The sequence below is a fragment of the Eurytemora carolleeae genome, unplaced genomic scaffold (assembly GCF_000591075.1).
Source record: "Eurytemora carolleeae unplaced genomic scaffold, Eaff_2.0 scaffold1318, whole genome shotgun sequence".
Lineage (NCBI taxonomy): Eukaryota > Metazoa > Arthropoda > Copepoda > Calanoida > Temoridae > Eurytemora > Eurytemora carolleeae.
In genome coordinates this window covers 1-23,500 of record NW_019397206.1, presented here as the reverse complement: position 1 = coordinate 23,500, position 23,500 = coordinate 1, and the positions used below count along the sequence as shown (strand labels likewise).

Genomic DNA, 23,500 nt, shown 5'->3' with positions numbered 1-23,500 from the left:
CCCAGGGAAGGTTTATGAATGATCAAAATTTTAAAAATTTGAGTTTAAAAGTTTTTTATTTTTGTAAAATTTTGAAAAAATAATATGAAATCCGAAAACTTTTTTTGTTTTTGTTTTATACTGTACAAAGAAAAGATGCTCACAGATAAAGCCACAATCAGAAGCTGAAATAGAAGATTGGCGCGAAGCCAAGTTATAATATAAATTATAAATAAAATATAAATTGTTTTATGTCAAATTTAGAGTCTATATCAAATTATTTAATATCTGAAGAAAACTATGTTTTTTTCTTAGTTTTCCTCAGATATCTTAATAATTTGATGATTTTTGGTATAATGCGCGTCACATAGAAGGCTCTTAATTGGACATAAAACAAATTTAAGGCGAAAAAAAACTTGGAAATAAGATCAGTTTTAAATTTAATTGAATTATTTACAGTTGGAGTGAAATACTACTACTAAGTGAATTTACATAGTCTCTATGCTTTTGGAAACTAATCATGTTCAACCATATTTCCTATAGACGCAACAAACAGAAGTACAAATCCAAATTTGATTTACAGCCTAACCCCCCTTTCGTTTTTTGCGAACACTCCATTTATATGTTAGGATATCTAGACCTGATCAATAGTAAAGGTCTTCTAAACTATGGCTCTGATAATAATTGGCAGAGAGCTTATTTAAGGATTAGAGATTGCCTTATACTCTTCAATCCGTCCCAGGTTCTCCGGGTAGATGGCTAAATACAAGGTACGCGTACAGGGTTACTCACAAAGGATGAGACTTCAGAGACGATTGTACGGAATTAATACTGTCTCGTTTCTTATATTCATAATTTTCTGCATTTTTAAACTCATTTCTTTCTTTGTCAAATCTCTTAATCACTGTAGTTTCAATAGAAGTAAATATTTCCATCTACTGATAGTGCCGATTGATTGATGATTCATAACTTTAATTGGATAATGAGATAGATAGATGTGACCGCCATACTACTTCTATTAGAATAGACAACATACACATGACTGAACCCTGATTGGATCAGGCGCTAATGGACTAAGCATTCAGGAGTGTAATAAGCCATTAAATGGATAGACTCAGGGCAGAATACTTAATTTCCATCCTGTATGTATTGATATATTTTTTAGTCACACTTTAATCTATAATTCAAAGGAATTGAGTCTTTTTCACAAACTCTAATTTTCTAACCCATATATCTTTGCAACCCAATATTGGAAACCTTAAATATTTCAAACTATAAATTCTGTCATATCAAATAATATAATTGTTAGATATATCAAATGTTTACATCATCAGGTTACAAAGATATAGGGATTAGAAAATTTAAGTTTGTGACAAAGACTAGATACCTTTCGTCTTAAATGTCATAAATTATTTTATACACCTAAATGTTTTGAAATGATTCATTGAATGAAAAATGTTTTTTTTTTGCATGTGAATGTGCAAATTTACTGCACAAAAATATCTTAATTATTCGATTTAACATTTTAAATTCGCTGCAGAAAAATGTTATAATTCTTTGCATGAAAACAAAAAAATATATTAAATCATGCAAAAATTTAATCTAAAATTTTACTGTTTTAATGGCTTTAATAAAAGTTTCACCATCAAAACGAAAATTAACGTTTTTTAAATCAACCGCATATCACAAAAAAGTGAAAGTTTAATAAAAAAGATAACCACAACAGTTTTAAAATAGGAAATATAAGTACTTGGGAGGTTATCTGAAGTTTGAGAGCGTCTTCAATAAATATGTCAAAATCAAATTAAAATATGTATAATCAACTTCAGCTTGTCGGTTTGAATTTAGAGGAGGCAATTTCAGCGTTCCTTTCAATAAAACCCAGACAACAAGTTTTGTCTGAGTAGACTTGTAAATATAATGAGCAAAGACACATTACTGAAATATACAAAATAGTTAAGATATAAAAGTTGATAAATATGCATACACTTATGCGTTCAATAATACAATCTAAAGTTTATTTAAGGTTTACAAACTATTACCTTTAATATTGATAAATTCATCTTGGAAAACATCTCCTCATCTGTGTTAGGTTTAGAGTTCAAATTGAAACTACCTGCTTTGCATGGTTAGACAGACAAACAGTAATGTCGTCTTTCATAAATATATCAAAGCTAAACACAGTTTAAAATCTGTTTAAAAATAATATTGTATATATGATAAAAAGTATGCAAGGAAGATACAATGAAACGTTTAAATATTGATCATTGAGAGATGAAACTTGATTGTCTTCAAGTCGTTATGTTTGGACATGTTTAGATCTATTCAGTTCAGCGTGAAATAATACTCTGATAATTACAATGTTTACATGTAAAAACTATGTTAGCCAGTAGATGTGTGTCTTTCTATGAGACTATTGAAGCAAGTTCTAAGCTTTGCATTATATTTCTTTCTAATTTATTTAACACAGTTCTTGGCAGAAATTTATTTTCCATTGCAAATAATTGTTTTGTAAATCTTTCTGATCTTAGTAAAATTTTAGTTAAGAAACACAACAAAAACATTTTGATGTCCAATTGGACCATGCATGGAAATTTTCGATTTTACAAGAACTATAAAAAACATGAATGAATAATTTACATGTTAAAGGATTCGATGATTACGTAATAACCGAAATGATAAATATGTTATGTAATGAGTAATTATCAATGTCGCCTATGTTTGTATAATTTTGCATATTTTTTTCATTGTAAAACTACTTATCAACACGTGTGTTAATAAATCTTTATAATACTCAAATTATGACCTTAAACATCCTGATGAACATTAGACCCAAATTTGCAATGTAAATAGACCCATTTCACTAAATAAGTGATTTCATAACTTAACTGTGAAGCCAATTGCTTTGTTACAACATCAAATACACTTAACATTTTTGCTGTAAAGTCGTCTTCCTTTTCCACAGTTTTCTGGTATTCACTGTATCAAAAATGATTTAGGTTTGCTGCGTGAGTGTTCTTAATGCGTTGGTTCTCATCAGTACTCTCCAAACACAAATGGTAAAAACTTTTGAATTTTTTGTTGATTTGAGATGGTAACTTTTAAATTGACAAGTTGGTTCCAAATTATAAGAGTTTTTTTCNATCCCCAACATAAAAACCTTTTCTTTATCCATCTATTTAGTAAATTCATAAGTGAAGGGAATCAAATTGGCTTTTTTACCTAATGTTTATCTCAATCAAAAGTTCCGGACTCAGATGAGTTATGTATGTAATTTATCTAAGTTTCGAATACAAAAATAATAAACCAGTTTGGTCAAAGACATTGTTTATAGTATTAGAGAAAAAATCTTTGAGGTTGGTGGTTTAATTTACTAATGCTGTCATTTTATCATTTCTTAATTATCTCCTGGTTGATTTCTCCTGTACCTTCGGAAGGAAATTTTCTAATTCATATTTCCTTAAATCAGTTTGATAATAAAACTTATTAATTGATCAAACAGAATTCATAGTTTAAAATATCAAAGTTTTACGACATCAAGTTGCAAAGATATAGGGATTAAATAATTAGAATTTGCTGCAAAAAATCAGCTCCTGTCACTAAAATCTTTCAAATAAAAAAGTTTGTTCTTAGTAGATGTAGTTAAGCGTTATCCTGAAACTAACAATTTTAACCTGCACATGCTGTTTAGGCCACCGGATACAATATGGCGGGGATGATACCCATCGAACTGATGAAATTAAATGTATCTCCTGGGCCAGATAAATCTTTTCTCTTCCAGCAGTTCATCACGGAAATACTCTCCAAGGGTTCGTATCCTACTCCTCCAGGACTGTTAGCGCTGAAACGGGTTCTCCGGCAGCTGTTCAGGAGTCAACCTGACCTAGAGAACATCAGAATACAGGATATAGAATCTAAAGTCGGGAAAAGAACCGTGGTATGTAAACGTTCTATTTTCATACTTGAGTTTAATTTTGCTCTTTCCGTAAAGGAACTGAGTTCTTGCTACAAACTTAAATTTTCTAATCCCTTTATCCTCGTATCTTGATGAAGTACACCTTTGATATTTAAAACTTAGACTATCTGATCTAACAGAATTCATTTTTTGAAATATCAAAGGTATACAACATTAGGTCGCAAAGATATGGTGATTTAAGGCACAAGAGTTTGTTGCAAGAACCCTGTATTACAGTTTGTTCTTTCAGGCGTTGAAAGCACCACCGGGAGCTGGGAGGATCGCTAAAGATTTCAAGAGGTAAATAATAAGTTGAAATGACTTCTAATAAATCAAGACATCTGATTAAGAGGGAAATTTTCATAGTAAAAGATCAATGGTAAAGCGGACCAAAGGTTAGCGGTTTAAGGATTGATAGGACCAAAGGAGGGAATCGATCAAGGGTTATAGAGGCAAGGGGTGGTAGCTATCAAGGGCCGGCAGAAATGACCAGAAATAACTGAAGGGATTATAAACGTATTTTAAGCGATCCTCCATGCGAAAACTGCAATTCCCAATTAACAACAGAACCCTTAAAAGCTTTGTCTGATTAAGTATGAAAAAGATATTAACGTTTATAATTCTAAAAACTGATTATTTTCAATTGTGGTTTCTCTGTGTCTTGCGCATTTCCACTGCAGAAATAATTATAGGAATTATTAATATAAAACCCATTAGAACCTAGAAAACTACATTATCTTCCACATTATTGATAAGAGTGACAAGGGTATTGTTGTTAATCTGGCATCTCCCCTCCTTGCATGCTGGGTCACTTGAAATTACACTTACAGTCCCTTTTGGGGATAGAAGCATCAAACCTTCACGGGCAGCCGTAGTACATTTGAATTTCCGGTCCCTGTTTGTACTGTATCTCCCGGACATTGGGTAAAGAAAGCCGACACTCAATAGGACTAGCCGTGCAATAAGGTTGACGCGGTCAGACTTTAGGTTCAATTTACTTTTACTAGAGGGTCAGAGGTGCGTGCCTTCATAAAGATATAAGAATAAAACATTTCTTATGCTTTAATATAAAGCTTATTCAATTCATATACCAAAGACTTTACAAAAAACAGGATATAATAACTATGTATTCACTATAATTAGAGAGGATTTGCCAGGAAAAACTGTTTTAACCGATAATTTACTTTTCCAAGTGTTTTCGAAACTTTTTGATAAAATTCCATCGTCATAGTCGAGAAAAGATTAGAGAAGGTATTTTCCCGGTCAAACACAGTTCTGAAAAAACAAGGAATTGAGTCTTTGCAACAAACTCAAATTCATAGGGATAAATAGACTATTTTAAACTTTTTGTGCCAAAGTAGAAGTGATGCAGGTTATTTCATAAAAAGTTTAAGTATTCAAAAAACGTCAAAACAGCTAAATCGATTGAGCCTAAATTTTGTGTGGGTCCTCACATGACCCCGGGGAAGATTTATGGATAATCAAATTTCAAAAGTTAAACTCTAACAAAATCACCGAAACATGCTTTTTTGTTTGTGTATACAATGTATTCGTATTAGTATTCGTGGTTACTTAATCGAAAATTTCATTTATTGACGTGATTTAAAGTAATCATCGTGCAATAATGTTAAAATAACTGTATAAATTTAATTGGTTTACACTGCGTGGTTACTTAAAGAATGTGATCAGAAAATTTAATTTTGGTTTTTGGCAAAGACTTAAAGGGGCTGTAAGCATAATTTCAACTGACCTTCCATTTGAATAAAAAAGAAAGAAAAAAGTGGCATGTCCGATTTACAACGATACCGTTTGTTTGATCAAGGATTTTGTTAATATTCTTATTTATATGGCGGGAAATTAAGTGGTAAAAACCGCGCTAGTGTACACTAGCACAGAGAGTACAGTGTACACTGTTACCTCGTGTCTCCCCGCCACTCAATCTTCAGCTGTACAATTGAGTATCGGTATAGCTACCTCATCGTTGTCCGAAAAATGTGTATAGGGTGCCGTTGTGGATCGGACATGCTTCTCTTGAGATTACGCTTAAGGTCCCTTTAATACCTTTGATTAGGAAGAGACATCTGCTACCTTTGGAAATTGAACTGGAGAAGTATCTGTTTCTGGAGGAGCTTGAGGCTCTGCAGAACCTGGAGCTGGATATTCCTGCAGACCAGACTCCGGTCAACACTGGAGAAGTGTTTGAAGAGATCAAGGATATCATTGCTGGGCTCCAGCAGCTTGGGTTAGTTATCTGATCTNGGGTTGGACATTTTTATAATTTAATGAGGCACCTTTTTAGATTAATCTGTACAGACGCACTTGTAATTGCTTTTGCCGTTTTACATTTGAGAAATATTGACTTTGGACCTAAAATATTTGGTATTTTCGCTGGGCTCAAGTATCGTTTTAGCTGAATAAAAGTGGGTAAAGTTGGTTCTGAAATAAAAAAGATTTTGAAAATCTAATTACACATGTATAATGCATTAAAAAAATGCTAAAGTACCCTAAAAAAAATACATCCCTTTTAATCCTTTAAAAAGGGGTGTAAGCGCAAATTTAATTGACCCTCCATGCAAAGATGGCAATGTCCAATCACAACGATACCCTTGAAACATTTATCTGAATAATACTACGGAAAATATTGTCGTTTTTCTAGGGTTAAAATTTGATTCAGATAATCCCAAAATATATTCCTGCAATAGAAATGCGAAAGTCACTTTTGTAGAGAAACCCCAATTCAAAATAAACAGACAAGACTTTAAGGGTACCATTGTGAATTGATCGATTTTAAGAGTACCATTGTGAATTGATCGATTTTAAGGGTACCATTGTGAATTGATCGATTTTAAGGGTACCATTGTGAATTGATCGATTTTAAGGGTACCATTGTGAATTGATCGATTTTAAGGGTACCATTGTGAATTGATCGATTTCTGTTTAGCATGAAGGGTCTCTTGAAATAACGCTTACATATCCCTTTACCCAACTAAACATTAAAAACGAATAGTTTGCCACAAGAAGGATGCTAATAACCCCATGAAATAAACACAGGGTGAATGCTCACGGTTATATTATTTCCACTGCAAGGCTGCCAGGCTTCTAATTATGTATTTTTGAGGCTCCCTAAGGCCAGGCTCCTTTCATGTAAGGCTTCTAAAAATATCATATTTCGGGCCTCTAACTGCCAGGCTCCTTAAAATTTTGTATTTCAGCCTCTCTTCTGACAGCCTTATAAAAGTGTTTATTTCAGGCTCCCTTTGGCCAGGCTCCCTATGGCCAGGCTCCTAAAGATATTTATTTACGGCTCTCTTTTGCAAGCTGCCTAAATATAAATTTTTAGGCTCCATTTTGCGTGCCAGGCTCCTAAAAATATTATATTTTAGCCTCCCTTCTTCCATGCTCCTAATATATATTTCAGACTTCCCTCTGCCAGCTGCTCCTAAATAAATATATTTCAAGCTCTGCATGCCAGGCTCCTCAGAATACTATATTTCAGGCTCCTTTCTTCCAGGCCCCTAAAAAAATTATATTTCAGGCTTCCTTCTGTCAGGCTCCTAAATATATATATTTCTTCCATGCTCCTAAATATATTTATTTCAGGCTCCTAAAAATATTATATTTCAGGCTTCCTTCTGTCAGGCTCCTAAAGGCTGCGGAAAGAAAGATAAAAACAAAACCTACAAAACTTACAATGCTTAGGTAGATTCATTTTTTAATGAAAGTTTCATTAAAATTATTTTTTTATTTGTTCCCATAAAACTAAAATTATTCTACTTTTTTAGCTTTGCTCAGAGTTTGAAGACGGGTTTGATTGATGAGTTGATGAACTATCTAAACTCTGATGTTCACTCCAGAATTCTCTATACATAACTGGAAAAATATGTGGTTTTGTAAAAAAAAAAATAAAAAATATCTAACAGATTTTTTAATAATTGTCCTTTTTTTAAAGCTTAGTTAGTCTTATCAAATCTCAAAAAAAATTATATGGGGCTATGAATTTGCAACATATTTGGACTACTGTTATGAATAAACCACTTTATATCATTCAAATTCCAGAAATAAATCCTAGGGATATCAAGGTAAAACATTTGCCCCCTCCTCTATTAAGGGTCTAATGCAAAGTCTTCACTTTCGATCCCAATACCAGTTTCATAAACCACCCAACTCTATTTCTTCATATAGTTTGATATCTATCTCTCAGAGTATAAATGAATGGGATTTATCAGTTTATATTTTATTGGTATAAATACATCTGTTAATATTTATTTATATGTGTTATTACATTCTGTTTGGAAACCAATCGTTCAGCGAGATGCAGTAAATCTATCCTTTGTACAACTCTAAACTCATTAAGTCTGTTTAGCTCAGCTACTGCTTCTTGTAGTCCAGGCTGTGGTTCAAAGCGGTCTAGAGGTAGCAAAACCATCCAAAGAAGATCCCGAGCTCGGAGCTGCTCCTCAATGGTTTCAATGTTATTTCTGGTTCTGAGATACTTCATGTAAGCTATCCTCAGATCCTCTCTTTCATGAAGATCCCAATCTTGTCCTGGATTTGGAAGAGAAGCTTCCCTGGGACCAGGGTTCTCATTTAGCTGCTCCTCATGGGATTCTCAAGATTGTAGAGTTTCTTGTAGCTGCTTCAAATTAGGTGGTCTATGAACAGCTTCTTCTGTTCCTTGCATCTCTTTAGATACAGGTTCAGGATATCTAAACTCAGACTCTTAATTTATAGCTCTGGGTTAGGATCATTTGGAGCAGCTCTGTTTCAGATAAATCTTCTAGAGCTATTTCCGGACTAGGAGTTCTAGCAGTGGATGCTTCGGAAGAGGAGATATCATCTTTGAGCCAAGGTAACATATCTTCTTATATCTCTTGTAGAGCATTTCTCAATCTCTTCTTGTCTCTTCCTGCTGCATAGACTAGCTGTTCAGCTGTTCGAACTACTCTGAGGAGATAAGGATAATCCAGGGGTTGTGTTGGGGGAGTCGGTTGTGTTGTGTTGGAGGAGTCCATGGTTCAGGAGAGCCCCTAGGAGTTCTTCCAGGTCTGAATCTAGGTCGTCCATTTCCACAGTGGCTTGCATTGGAGCAGTCCATAAAGATCAGCTTTCTTGGGGATCCCCAGTTATCCATAACCCTCCTGATAACTCGATCATGTCTGGAGCACGGTAGATCCCATCTTCATGAATCCTTAAGATCTCTTCTTCTCCCGGAGTAATTGGTCTATACTGATCACCTAGCTGTTGTTGGTCATCAGTAGGGTCTGAGATTCGAGTAGAGCTCTCTGTAGAGTGTGTAGCAGCAGACACTTCAGTTTCTCTCCGTCTGTATATTCCGATCTCTCTGAGTCCCCAGTGTTTCTACTTATAGAAACACCGGGAGAATTGATTCTGCTCGGTAGTTGATCTAGCTGTACTGGGTTTGGACTCAGTTGTCTTAGGTTTACCAATTGCTCTATATTTCCAGTGGACCTCTCTATAGCACCAGCTCGAGTATCTAGAGTCTCTTCAGACATCTCTTTATACATAGGTTACCCTATACCTCCAGCGGACCTCTAAATAGCACCAGCTCGAGTATCTAGAGTCTCTTCAGACATCTCTTTATACATAGGTTACCCTATACCTCCAGCGGACCTCTAAATAGGACCAGCTCGAGTATCTAGAGTAGTTGAACCAGTCGTAGAGCTGAAGAATGTAGTTCCCCTGATATGCTGAGAAGCATGAGGATATACTGTTGTAGTGGATGATGAGAAGAAGGCTGCCAACCTCTTGTATCCTCTGTTGAGCAATTTGATAAACTACCTGTTAGCTGTCCATTGACTATCTATTGACTGTCTATTGACTGTCTATTGACCGTCTATTGACTGTCTATTAACTGTCTATTGACTGTCTATTGACTGTCTATTGACTGTCTATTGACTGTCTATTGACTGTCTATTGACTGTCTATTGACTGTCTATTGGCTGTCTATTGACTGTCTATTGACTGTCTTTAAATTACAAGTCCCCAGGCCCTGATTTAGAATACAGCGGAGCTAAGCTCAAACATGTTTTCTATCTGGGATCTTGGAGTGTACTGATTCTCTTCAGTTCTGAAATCTCGCCCAAACTCAAAGAGGGAATTGAAGGGTTTGTTAAAGGAGGGAGCGCAACCATATTCTAAATATTACAGTATTTAACACACTACTACATTATCGGTTCAACTACCATACATTGCCGGTAACTCCCTTTAAGGTCAAAAAGGTAATGGTTTGTTAATTGGTTAGGAATCCATATCCAGAATCTTCTAAATAACATAAATAAGCTTCACACATTAATTTATTGGCACAATTGAACTAAAATTGAATATTTGTGATGAAATTCTGAATGAAAGATATTACATATGAAAATGTATGTGAGTGGAAAATCAAAATATAAACAAATCTGCAATTCCTTTTCTCGAACGTGAAAACAAAAAATTAATTTATTTAGTTAAATATCAGGTTAATAATGTTGCTCAGTATGGCATAAAAATCCTATCTTGCAGGGACGGATAAGATTAATAATGTTGGTTAGAATGGGATAAAAACCTTATCTGACAGGGACGGATAAGATTAATAATGTTGCTTAGAATGGGATAAAAACCTTATCTGACAGGGACGGATAAGGTTAATAATGTTGCATAGAATGGGATAAAAATCCTATCTTGCAGGGACGGATAAGATTAATAATGTTGCTTAGAATGGGATAAAAATCCTATCTTGCAGGACGGATAAGATTGATAATGTTGCGTAAAATGGAATAAAAATCCTATCTTGCAGGGACGGATAAGATTAATAATGTTGCTTAGAATGGGATAAAAATCCTATCTTGCAGGGACGGATAAGATTAATAATGTTGCTTAGAATGGGATAAAAATCCTATCTTGCAGGGACGGATAAGGTTTATAATGTTGCTTAGTATGGAAAAAATCTTAACAAAATTTGAATTTTACCAACAGAATGAAAACATTTGTGGTCTTTCAGCGACAGAGTTTTTTAAAAGAAATGACAAATAACAAAAAATTATTTTAATCCTAAAATTGTAATTTTTTACAATTTTCTGTATTATTTGGGAATTATCACAGTAAATTTAAGTGTATCGTTTTATAATAATCTATCAAAATCATTCCAATTTAAAAAAGATTCTATAATTGTGCTTTGAACGATTTGTTCACATAGCAGTGCAGAGTGACTCTAATTGGAAGATTATAAAAACTGAAACAGGAAAATTGTTTGATAAGAAATTTGATACATATAGATTATAATTTCCTGTTATATCCATGTTTTTTTTAGAATTGTAGTATTCTCTCCCTTTAAGGGTAGAACCTTATATAATCAAAGTAGAAATTTTAATTATATTTGTAGTACCATTTTATCTTTGTCTACGAAATAGTGTTTATTACTTCAGTAAATGTTACAAGGTAAAATCATGTTGTTAAAATGTATCAGTTATATTGACATAGAATTGTTTAAATATCTTGATAAATTAAAATCTGTTTTAAAAATATCTTTTATTTCATTTTCCATTTTTTGAAATGACAGGATTTGATATTAATGTTTCTAGAATTATTCGTGTAAAATTATTATGATATGTGGATAGTTCTGAATATTATGATATGTGGATAGTTCTGAATATTATGATATGTGGATAGTTCTGAATTTTATGATATGTGGATAGTTCTGAATATTTCTGAATATTATGATATGTGGTATTATGATATGTGGATAGTTCTGAATATTATGATATGTGGATAGTTCTGAATATTATGATATGTGGATAGTTCTGAATTTTATGATATGTGGATAGTTCTGAATATTTCTGAATATTATGATATGTGGATAGTTCTGAATATTTCTGATTATTATGATATGTGGATAGTTCTGAATATTTCTTCAACTCAACTTAAACATTTTAAAGGAATTGAGTCTTTGCCACAAACTCTGCTTTTCTAAACCCTATATCTTTGGATTCCAATGTCGTAGACCTTAGATATTTCAAACTATAAATTCTGTTAGATCAAATAATACGAGGTTGAAATATAAAAAATTTACGATATTGGGTTCCAAAGATATAGAGATTATAAATTCAGAGTTTGTGGCAAAGACTCAATTCCTTTCTTCATGAATTGTTCTGCCTTATTACTGTCCTACTTTGAAATGATAAATTCTTGCAATCCTTTATTTTAAAATTATCTTAATATTTTTGTAAAATATTACCATAAATAAAGATATTGGTACATTGGGAAGATTAACTATATTTCTTTTATTATTTCTATTTTTCCTTTAACTATTACAAGGCGTTTAAGTCGGCTCGAACCCATCTTTTATTTCAACTTTTAATTGTGGCTCTTTCACAGAGTATGAGACAAGTCTATGACATCCTAGTCTTCTTATACATTCTCGCGGGTAGTCCAGACAGGCCGGTACGAGAGTAGTTAAACTAGCTGGACTGGAGTAGAACCTCATTGTCTTAGATTTATTACTTGCTCTATATCTCCAGTGGACCTTTAATTATGCCCTGCTCAAGTATCTAGAGTAGTTAAACTCGCTGTAGATTGGAAGAGTCTCTGATACTCTGGTTGTGAATATCTAGAGTAGTTGAACTAGCTGTAGATCGGAATAGTCTCTGATACCCTGGTTGTGAGCATCTAGAGTAGTTGAACTAGCTGTAGATCTGAAAAGTCTCTGATACCCTGGTTGTGAGCATCTAAAGTAGTTAAACCAGCTGTAGATCGGAAGAGTCTCTGATACCCTGGTTGCAAGTGTCTAGAGTACTAGAGTAGTTGAACTAGCTGTAGATCGGAAGAGTCTCTGATAGTCTATTGCGAGCATCTCGAGTAGTTGAACTAGCTGTAGATCGGAAGAGTCTCTGATACCCTGGTTGCGAGTATCTAGAGTAGATGATGAGAATGAGGCTGTCCAATCTCTGTAGAGTAAGTTGGTAAACTACCTGTTAGCTGTCTACTGACTGTCCGTTAGCTGTCTATGAAGTTCAAGTCCCCAGGCCCTGATTTAGAATACAGCGGAGCTAAGCTCCGGAATCCTGGAGTGTAATGATCATATTCTCCAGGTTCTCTAATAACTTAGAGTTAAACAAAGGGTTGAGGGTTTTTGGCATCGGGTCATTCTTCTAAATATTTTACCATGCTTTAAATACATCAACGTTGGCTTGATTATATTTAATTATGAAAAAATCCAGAAATATCTAGCTAAGAGTCGAACATTTACTTTTCGGATTTCAAGTCAAATTTGAATCCCTATTTAATTGGATATATTGAACATACAGAACAGTAAATCAATTCAGAGGCCGAATTTAAACACTGGACCATGTTTGAACCGCGTCTCAAATTAGATTAGGGGCTCAAATTCTTTAAATGTGGCCTCAGGGTGTTGGGGAATGTCCTACTATCTTACCTCCCCCCCTCTTAATTACCTTATTGATAGTACTTGATGTCGCATTTTTAACTCATCTTTAAGTGTTTCATTATTTAGTTTAAATTAAAATCTAATCTAAGTTATTATTTTTAATTGTTTTCCAGATTGGATGCTACAAGGTTTTCACTAATCAAATTCAACATTTTCAGAAAATTAAATTAGAGAGGTGGATGGTGAAAAAAATGTTGTCAAGATTTTTTTCATGATAAGTTTTGATGATTTGTTTGGCGGCGCAGTGAGACATGGTTTAACAAATCAAATTGAATAGAACAATATTTTGTTCTTCTTCAAAGTTAACTTTATTAGATAAAACATATCTTAACACATCGTGTATACGTTAAATAGCATTATTTACGTTCCAAAACCAAAATTTTACGTTTATTAACTAAAATAGTGACTTTAATACCAAAATGTTACGCTGAACACTGCATACTGTATTCTGCACACTGCACGCTGCATGCTGAACACTGCATACCGTATGCTGCAAACTGCACACTGTATGCTGAACACTACATACTGTATACTGCACACTGCACACTGTATGGCTGAACACTGCACACTGTATGCTGAACACTGCATACTGTATGCTTAACACTGCACACTGTATGCTGCACACTGCACACTGTTTGCTGAACACTGCACACTATATGCAGAAAACTGAACATTGCGCACTGTATGCTGAACATGCACACTGTATGCTGCACACTGCACACTGTATACAGAACACTGCACACTGTATGCTGCACACTGCACACTGTATGCAGAACACTGCACACTGTATGCTGCACACTGCACACTGTATGCTGAAAACTGCAAACAGTATGTTGAACAATGCACACTGTATGCTGCACAATGAATACTGTATGATGAACACTGCACACTGTATGCTGCACACTGTATGCTGAACACTGCACACTGTATGCTGCACACTGAATACTGTATGCTGAACACTACATACTGTATGCTGCACACTGCATACTGGATGTTACACACTGCACACTGTATGCTGAACACTGCACACTGTATGCTGAACACTGCACACTGTATGCTGAACACTGCACACTGTATGCTGAACACACTGAATACTGTATGCTGAACACTACATACTGTATGCTGCACACTGCATACTGGATGTTACACACTGCACACTGTATGCTGAACACTGCACACTGTATGCTGAACACTGCACACTGTATGCTGAACACTGCACACTGTATGCTGCACACTGAAATTTTGTAATTTTCTTTTGAAATATTGAAATTTTGTATATTTTTTCTTAATGGTATTCAAATGCTATTAAATTTTTCTCCTCCATTTAAAACTGTGGATCCATGAGGACATAGAAACTACTAAATATCTAATATCTAGTTCGAATATTTTCTTAGCATTCATTTTATTTTGAAATAAAATAAAATAAATTATTTCCAATTTAGTTGGAAGAAAAACTGTAAAAAACTTTTTTCGCTCTTCACTGAAATTGAGAAAATAAATGGATTTTCAACTTGCCAATCCAACTTTTCATTTTCCCAATATCTTTGAAAAACATTTCCCCAATATTTCCGCAATGTTTACATTAAGATCTAAACAATAACAAATAACGATTGCCAGATTGCCAACAATGTTTTATCTTTTATGATGTTGAGGAAAATAGGGGTAAAAAGGATTGGTATTGTATTGTATTGTAGTAATTAAACAGGAAACCCTGATGGTGGATTAATGACAATTCAGAAGAAAACATAGAACATAAATATTTTAGAACTTATTCAGTTCGTGTAATTTACAAAGTTTTAAATGACAAAGACAGATATTTTCGAACGAATCAAGGAATTTTTTCCGCATGAATATCATTTTTAATACACAATTTTTTTTTGTTTATTGATGTTTGGGGTTAAGAATTGAGAAGAGAAAAAGAAACAATCTGAATAAAAGTGAAAATAAAGAAGGAAATTACAATTTATTTGAAAGCAAAGCTATAATTGGAGCAATATTCCTGTTTTAGTGTTTACTAATTCCAATTAGGGTCCATAAATTATTTTATATTTTTATATAATTTTATTATAATTATATAATTATAATCAAAATTATATATTTTTTTAATTGAAATAATTTTAATAAGTTATTATAAGTTTATAAGAATTGTTGACTTTAGTAAGTAAATGATAAATAATCAGTTTATCATGATATATCAACCTAGAGTAATGTTTCTTTCTGTCTGTTTCCTTTTCATTACACAAGGCAAAGATAAAATTCAACTTTTTAAATTTAAAGGAATTAGATCTTTGTCACATACTCAAATTTTCTAATCCCAATATTTGTGTAACCTGATGATCTAAACCTTTGATTTTTTAAAATCAAATTATGTGATCTAACATGATTCATAGTGTGAAATATTTAAGATCTAAGACATTGGGTTGCAAAGATAAAGGGATTAAAAAATCAGAATTTGTGGCGAGGGCTCAATTCCTTAAACTTCTTAAATTCAAGTTTAACTTCTTAAATTTAAGTTTAACTTCTTAAATTCAAAATCAACTTCTTAAATTCAAGTTTAACTTCTTAAATTCAAATTCTAAAATTCAAGTTTAACTTCTTAAATTCAATTTCAACTTCTAAAATTCAAGTTTAACTTCTTATATTCAAATTCAACTGTTAAATTCAAGTTTAACTTCTTAAATTTAAGTTTAACTTCTTATTCTTATACTTATTCTTTTACAATGGAAAATGCATTTTTGCCATATTCATTTTTGGTAATTTTTCTGAGTAACATAACAACGACTCGTACTTTAATGGCTAAAATCTAAAAAGTAAAAGAAATTGTTGTTTTTGATCTATTAATTTAAAAAGAAGTTAATACGTTTTGTATCTTTGCTATAAGGAATGTGTAAAAGTTTTCTCATTGAAACTATTGACGATCCTGAACCATTTGAACCGTACGAAGCACCAGCAGTACCCTATGGTGCCGACTCACCCAGTGCCGATGTTTCAGCGGCAGCTTCAAAAGGTAAATTATGTTTATTCAGGGTTACTCTAAAAAGATGAGACTTCTGAGACCACTGGACTGAATATTCCGCAACTTTCTTTGCTAAATCATTTAATACCCTTCATTAAGAGAATATATTACTGTCTGGTTAGTTTCGCATTATTTTGAAAATATATTACTGACTGGTTAGTTTCACATTATTTTAAAAATATATTACTGTCTGGTTAGTTTCACATTATTTTGAAAATATATTACTGTCTGTTTAGTTTCACATTATTTTGAAAATATATTACTGTCTGTTTAGTTTCGCATTATTTTGAAAAATATATTACTGACTGGTTAGTTTCGCATTATTTTGAAAAATATATTACTGACTGGTTAGTTTCGCATTATTTTGAAAAATATATTATCATTAAATAGAGACAATTATCATATTATATAAATTACAGTATACAAAATGTTAAATTCTAACATTGCTTGAAAACTGATTTTTTTCCAGGTAAACGAGGAAATGGAACCGATTATCAATTAATTCCGAGGTTTACTTTGCCTCCACTACAAACGAAGTTCGGAACTAACCCCCCTCCAACTATAAATCCAAATGATGCAGTGTTCACTTTTCTTAGAGATTAAAGTTTGCAGTAGCATATTGGGTCCTTCATATATTTTTTCTATTGTAAATACAAATATCAAAATTTTAAAAAATCATTTATTTCTAAATAAGGTTAGTTTTATCTAAGTAGTTGAGTTTTATCCAAGTAGAGTTTTATCTCAGAAGAGTTTTATCTAAGTATAGTTTTATGAGGGTAGAGTTTTATCTAAGTAGAATTTTATCTAAGTTGTGTTTTATCTAAGTAGAGTTTTATCTAGGTAGTGTTTTTTGAGAGTAGTGTTTTATCTATGAAGAATTTTATCTAAGTTGTGTTTTATCTTAGTAGAGTTTTATCTAAGTAGAGTTTTATCCAAGTAAAGTTTTATCTAAGTGAGTTTTATGAGGTTAGAGATTTATTTAAGTAGACTTTTATGAGGGTAGAGTTTTATCTAAGTAGCGTTTTATCTAAGTAAAGTTTTATTTAAGTAAAGTTTTATCTAAGTAGAGTTTTATCTAAGTAGAGTTTTATGAGGGTAGAGTTATATCTAAGTAGAGTTTCGTCTAAGTAAAGTTTTACCTAGGTAGAGTTTTATCTAAGTAGAGTTTTATCTAAGTATTATCTAAGTAGCGTTTTATCTAGGTAGAGTTTTATCTAAGTAAAGTCTATAGGTACAAAGATTATGAAATATCTTATAGTAGGTTAGATAGGTTATGCTAGGTAGGTGGAGTTGAATTGGCTTTAGACGTGGTCAAAGTGTTAGGTCAATTTAAATCCATAAAAACGGACGGTGAGTTAAAACTACTTGATATTTGAGGTGTGAACACTAGTTCGGAGACTCATATTTTTGGATTTTAGTTGTAAAATGAAGCTTTTTGATGTCAAAGTAATGTCAATAAACAGGTCCCCTCAGATATTTGTTTTTGTGAACAGTAACTGTTTCATTCATTATTTTACTGTTCATCTGTGTTCATTGCACGCATAATAAATAATATTCCATCATGGAATTTTCAATTGATTTTTTTTTCAAAACTGTTCGTTTCCCAGTTGTCTATGTAAACGGGGAAACAATAAACATAGCTGCCCATTCCAATTCCAGGGAATATTAGTTTCAAAACTAACACTTGGCCATTTCTGTTAGAAATAGCCCAAATCTGCAAAGTTATCTGTTTCAAGAGTAAATATCTTTAAGAGTAGAACAAAATTACACAATATATTTATAAAAAATGACAAAAACTATGTATGTATTGAAACAATAAATGTCAATTTTAAACTAATAATAAGGTGTGAGAATTAGTTTTTGATGATTTGTGGAAGACGAGACCCGGCGGCCTCCTTACAGCAAAGCCGGGAACAAAGAAGAGAGCTGGAGAATACTACGCTGCATTCTCTCAAGTAATACGAATGTGATTTCGACCGATTATTTCTCTCGCTACTTAAACTATTGTTATACTTATAAACTAAATATATACTGGAGAAAGATTCCTCGTGTTATTGGAGACCGACCTTACGTCCTCCATAGATTCTTGATTTCATTTTCGAACATATCCCTATTTTGAAACAATTACCGGTGTCATGCCTGGAGAGAACTCGTGAATAACTTACTCCTTCGTGATTATTCTTAATATGCACTCTTAGATAACTAAGGCTGCACTGTTAGAAAAACCCGCTTACAATCAACAGTATTTAGTTCACGCACCAAGCCATGAAGATCCGTTGTAATATATCAACGATAATTTTGCTTGATATAAATTTACGGCCTGTACGCTAAATTCTAATTACATTCACTTGAATTCTACTTACTTCAATCATCAGAAATCGAAGCAAGCATAATCCTGCTTACTTTAATTACAGTGATCCGGCGTTCAGACACGTACCGGCACTCAATTCAATCAGAATACTACTTGGATTCTGCATTAACCAGAATTCTGCTTACTTCAATTAAAATTTGACTCTCTTCAAGTATCAATTCTCATTTAAAAATTTGATGTGATTCTAATTTTACTTATATCAACTAGTGTTTAGGCTAATTCAAGTAAAATCATTCTGACCAGAAAACATCAAATTTCAAACGATTTATTAATGAATGTCTTCTATATACTGGTTATATTGGCCTGAAATATGATGATATTGAAAATTTACAAAATGGCATTTCTAACAGTGTGGTTGTAGAAAACTCACATTTATTACATGGATAACTCACTTCTTCATGCTTATTCTTGATATGTCTTCTTAGATTACCTTGGTATGTTGCAATGTATTCACATTTATCACAAGGATATCTTCCTCCTTCATGTTTACTCTCAAAATGTCTCTTTAAGATCATTTGCTTTAGTTGCACTGTACTCACATTTATCACATGGATATCTTACTTCTTCTAGTTTCCTCTTCTTGGTTATCTTTGATCCAACCAGCAGAGGATCCTCTTCATTGAGAACTATTTCATCTAAAATAAACATTTCATTATTTTGTGTGATTAAGTTCCTCTTCTAGTAAATAAGTAAGAAAGAAATAATTTCATTTATCATTACCTGTCGTCTTAGTATTTGCCATCTCAACATATTCTTCCTTTATATATACAGTACTTGTATCCTCTTCAGTAGAAGGAGAGGGTACTTCCAAAATTCATCTTGATATAAACATATTCTTCCTTTATATATACAGTACATGTCTCCTCTTCAGTAGAAGTAGAGGGTACTTCCATCTTCATCTTGATATAAACATATTCTTCCTTTATATATACAGTACATGTATCCTCTTCAGTAGAAGGAGAGGGTACTTCCTTCTAAACTAATATCTTTATAGAGCATGTGGACGCGAGTTATATTCTTCATTAGTGTTTCTTACATAAGTGTTTCCTTAGCTGGTGTGCTGTAGTTGTAGCATATTCACATTTATTACATGGATATCTTTTAATTTCTTCATGTATACTTGCGATATGTCTATTAAGACCCCTTACAGTGGTTGAAGAGAATTCACATTTATCGCATGGATATTTCACTCCTTCATGTTTATTTTTGATATGTTCTCTGAGATAACTATGGCTGGTTGCAGAAAACTCACATTTATCACATAGATATTTCACTACTTCATGTATACTAGCGATATGTCCTATAAGACCCCTTACAGTAGTTGAAGAGAATTCACATTTATCGCATGGATATTTCACTCCTTCATGTTTATTCTTGATATGTTCTCTGAGATAACGTTGGCTGGTTGCATAATACTCACATTTAACACATGGATAACTCGCCCCTTCATGTTTACTCTCAAAATGTCTCTTAAGATCATTTTCTTCAGTTGCATTGTACTCACATTTATCACATGGATATCTCACTTCTTCTAGTTTCCTCTTCTTGGTTTTCTTTGATCCAACCAGCAGAGGATCCTCTTCATTGAGAACTATTCTATGTTTACTTTTCATGTGTGTTCTCAGAAGAATTAAATATTTTGAAGAATATTCACATTTAACGCACGAAAAGCACTTTTCATCTTGTAAACTTTTTGTTCTCCTTGACACAGACAGCAGAGAATCCTCTTGTTTCACAATTTCTAAAATGATTTTGATTCATTATTTGAAAAAAAAACAATTTTTTATTTATCTAGTACAATATTATTGGAAATAAAAAAAAAGTTTTTATATTTTTGCATTACCTAGAATTCTAGTATTTTCCATTTTGACATCTCCCTGTACATATACAGTACATGTGTTCTCTACAGTAGAAGGAGTAATTACTTTATCCTTGATATAAACTATCTCCTCCTTCAACTCTTCCTCCTTTATTCCTTCTCCCTGTATATAAACAGAACACATGTTCTCTACAGTAGAGGAGAGAAAGATTTCTTCTTCCTTGAAAACTGTCTCTTCTTTCATCTCAAACTCCTCAAGATTAATATATTCTTCTATTGTTTCTGCCATTATATCTGGAATAGCTATTTATAAAACGAGAACATGGTGAAAATATCAAGTAAATTAAGATTATTAATCGAATCAAGCAAAGAAAAAATACAGATTAGAAAAGCAGGGGTGTTATAATTCCATATTTTTAATTCTTTCCCCCCCCCCCCTCTAAATTTTTTTTTTGAATTCCTTCCCCAAACTCGACAACTCAAAATACATAGATTTATTAAAGTATCATCTAAAAAAAATTTACTTATTCTTACTTAATTAAACACTAAAAAAGTCTACAGGGACATGAAACTGATTTTCTTGGTTCTTCCGAAGCTGTCCAAGAGATAGATCTGCAAACTTCAGTTTGGAGTACTGTCTGGAAAGTCTGGCGTTGTCCATCTTTCTTACAAAGGTTCCTGTAGAAAAGTTTACTCCGCTAATGCAAAACTAATGTTAAAGAAATAAATGTTAAATAATGTTAAAGAATCTTCACTCAACCAGGTAATGTTAGTGTGGGACCTGTACGGCCCAATAGGTAAATTGTGTGTAAAATATGTCTGTTAATCTTCCCTTTTCATGATTCTGGCCATTTTCTCAGAAAAAATTTATTATTAAAACGAAATTAAATCATTTGACGCTTCTCTGATTTTTTACCAAAAATAATAATAATAATAATTACAATTACAGTTTGTACAAATATAAATAAAAAAAACTAGAAAACAAGTACCAACTGATGTTAAAGACTTATATGATTTGTGTCCTATAAAGGATTGGAAAATAAAGAAAGTTTCCGCTCCTAAAAGATACACAAGACAGACAGTTATTAATTATAAAGTAAGTGATAGGTGTATTTTTGTTTGAAGTCATAAAATATTGGTTGGTTTAAAATAGTTGTCCAACTCCAGAAACTAAAAGATACATTTTGTTAGCTCTTATTACCGTCAGGGTTGCTATGAAAGTGATTTTATGCATTTAATTTAAATTTAGAAATCAAGACCGAGTCACATAAGAAAAAATCGTCAAACGACAGAAAATAGTGTGACAGCTGATTTAGATTAAAAATTTAATGTTTGCTTATCTCTGGTTTTTCATATCTCTTTGTGTAAAGAAGAAGCAGCAGCAGATGCAGCATACACACATTTATCCCAAGGTTATGTGGCTTCTTCGTGTTTAATCTTATTATGTCTTTTTAGATTACTTGCGCTAGCTGCTGAGAAATCACATTTATTGCAAGAATATCTTACTCCTTCATGGATACTCTTGATGTGCCTTTTTAGAAGTTGCAGAGTATTTGCAACATACTTGCATTTATCACAAGGATATTTTACACCTTCATGTTTATTATCTTTATGTATTTTAAGATCATTTGCTGTAGTTGCAGCATACTCACATTTATTACAAGGATATCTCACTCCCTTGTGTTTACTCTCAATATGAATTTTAAGATTATATCTTGTAGATGCAGTGTGGTCACATTCATCACAAGGATATCTTACTCCTTCATGTATTCTTTCAATATGCTGTTTTAGATCATTTACTCTTGGTGCTGTATACTTACATATATTACAAGAATATCTTATTCCTTCATGTTTACTCTTAATATGAACTTTAAGAGCACTTGGTGAAGAGGCAGTGTGCTCACATTTATCACATGGATGTCTCACTCCTTCATGTTTACTCTCAATATGATTTCTTAAATAACTTAGTGTTGTTGCAGCATACTCACATTTGTTGCAAGGATATCTCACTTCTTCATGTTTACTCTCAATATGTCTTTTAAGATCAAATGCTCGAGTTGAAGCGTAATCACACTTATCACAAGGATATCTCACTCCTTTATGTTTACTCTCAATATGAGTTTTCAGATTAAATGCTCGAGTTGCAGTGTAATCACACTCATCACAAGGATATCTTACTCCTTCATGTTTACTCTCAAAATGTCTCTTAAGATCATTTGCTTTGGTTGCATTGTACTCACATTTATCACATGGATATCTCACTCCTTCTAGTTTCCTCTTCTTGGTTATCTTTGATCCAACCAGCAGAGGATCCTCTTCAATGAGAACTATTTCATTAAAAATAAACTTTTCATTATTTTGTGTGATCAAGTTCCTCTTCTAGTAAATAAGTAAGAAAGAAGTAAATTCATTTATCATTACCTGTCATCTCAGTATTTGCCATCTCAACATATTCTTCCTTTATATATACAGTACTTGTATCCTCTTCAGTAGAAGGAGAGAGTACTTCCTTCTTCATCTTGATATAAACATTTTCTTCTTTAATCTCTTCTTTCTTCATTTCTCCTTGTACATATACAGTACATGTCTCCTCTACAATAAAGAGAGAAATATTAGAACTTTAGTTGTAATTTTAAGTGACCTTTAACATAAATAAAGAAGAATGCTGGAATCACAACCATACCCTTTAAAACTTTATCTTATCAGTAATGTAGAAGCTACCGTCGGTTTTTAGATAAAGTGTAGAATTCTGACAATTTTCCTCATGTTTCTAAAGCAGAAATCCACAAGTTACTTTAAAGATTACTCACAGTTAAAAATAAATGATTGATTAAGAAAGAGATGTGAATATATGATGCATTGTTGATTAGACAGCTTTTAAGGGTAACGTTTTAAATCAGATATACCACTTGATAAAT

The 23,500-nt window shown here is 32.7% G+C and overlaps 4 protein-coding genes across 6 annotated transcripts; 2 read left to right on the top strand and 2 right to left on the bottom strand.

Moving 5' to 3' along the window:
• Window positions 1-718: 718 nt before the first annotated feature.
• Window positions 719-8,086, top strand: LOC111712729 (uncharacterized). The gene is made up of 7 exons (XM_023487432.1): window positions 719-749; window positions 2,979-3,038; window positions 3,671-3,916; window positions 4,185-4,234; window positions 6,006-6,176; window positions 7,559-7,633; window positions 7,717-8,086. Exons 1-7 carry the CDS (start codon window positions 735-737, stop codon window positions 7,802-7,804), a joined length of 705 nt encoding a protein of 234 aa, XP_023343200.1. The 5' UTR covers window positions 719-734; the 3' UTR covers window positions 7,805-8,086.
• Window positions 8,087-15,522: 7,436 nt separating this feature from the next.
• LOC111712727 (uncharacterized) lies at window positions 15,523-17,067 on the top strand. Its single transcript, XM_023487430.1, has 3 exons — window positions 15,523-15,620; window positions 16,258-16,383; window positions 16,862-17,067. Exons 1-3 carry the CDS (start codon window positions 15,542-15,544, stop codon window positions 16,993-16,995), a joined length of 339 nt encoding a protein of 112 aa, XP_023343198.1. The 5' UTR covers window positions 15,523-15,541; the 3' UTR covers window positions 16,996-17,067.
• Window positions 17,068-19,043: 1,976 nt separating this feature from the next.
• On the bottom strand, window positions 19,044-21,251 carry LOC111712726 (zinc finger protein 711). Its single transcript, XM_023487429.1, has 3 exons — window positions 20,607-21,251; window positions 19,484-20,504; window positions 19,044-19,398 (listed from the first exon to the last, which is right to left on the bottom strand). The coding sequence occupies exons 1-2, from the start codon at window positions 20,869-20,871 to the stop codon at window positions 19,786-19,788; spliced, it is 984 nt and encodes a 327-aa protein (XP_023343197.1). The 5' UTR covers window positions 20,872-21,251; the 3' UTR covers window positions 19,044-19,398; window positions 19,484-19,785.
• Window positions 21,252-21,260: 9 nt separating this feature from the next.
• On the bottom strand, window positions 21,261-23,224 carry LOC111712725 (zinc finger Y-chromosomal protein). Of its 3 annotated transcripts, none has more exons than XM_023487426.1 (2): window positions 23,004-23,224; window positions 21,261-22,918 (listed from the first exon to the last, which is right to left on the bottom strand). In XM_023487426.1, exons 1-2 carry the CDS (start codon window positions 23,140-23,142, stop codon window positions 21,996-21,998), a joined length of 1,062 nt encoding a protein of 353 aa, XP_023343194.1. In that variant the 5' UTR covers window positions 23,143-23,224; the 3' UTR covers window positions 21,261-21,995. The 3 variants fall into 3 exon arrangements, with proteins under 3 accessions (XP_023343194.1, XP_023343195.1, XP_023343196.1); XM_023487427.1 differs by having other exon boundaries at window positions 21,261-22,909; window positions 23,004-23,222; XM_023487428.1 differs by having other exon boundaries at window positions 21,261-22,897; window positions 23,004-23,222.
• Window positions 23,225-23,500: the final 276 nt, after the last annotated feature.

Bases quoted from the DNA above. Each gene is read 5' to 3' on its own strand.
- LOC111712727 (XM_023487430.1), top strand. From the start codon at position 15,542: ATGATAAATAATCAGTTTATCATGATATATCAACCTAGAGTAATGTTT. The intron at 15,621-16,257 runs GCAAAGATAAAA...CTTTGCTATAAG, and splicing joins TTTCCTTTTCATTACACAAG to GAATGTGTAAAAGTTTTCTC. The intron at 16,384-16,861 runs GTAAATTATGTT...ATTTTTTTCCAG, and splicing joins TTCAGCGGCAGCTTCAAAAG to GTAAACGAGGAAATGGAACC.
- LOC111712726 (XM_023487429.1), bottom strand. From the start codon at position 20,871: ATGGCAGAAACAATAGAAGAATATATTAATCTTGAGGAGTTTGAGATG. The intron at 20,505-20,606 runs GTAATGCAAAAA...AAATCATTTTAG, and splicing joins GGAAAATACTAGAATTCTAG to AAATTGTGAAACAAGAGGAT.
- LOC111712725 (XM_023487426.1), bottom strand. From the start codon at position 23,142: ATGAAGAAAGAAGAGATTAAAGAAGAAAATGTTTATATCAAGATGAAG. The intron at 22,919-23,003 runs GTAATGATAAAT...AGTTTATTTTTA, and splicing joins GGCAAATACTGAGATGACAG to ATGAAATAGTTCTCATTGAA.
- LOC111712729 (XM_023487432.1), top strand. The intron at 3,039-3,670 runs GTAAAAACTTTT...CATGCTGTTTAG, and splicing joins GTACTCTCCAAACACAAATG to GCCACCGGATACAATATGGC. The intron at 3,917-4,184 runs GTATGTAAACGT...TTGTTCTTTCAG, and splicing joins AAGTCGGGAAAAGAACCGTG to GCGTTGAAAGCACCACCGGG.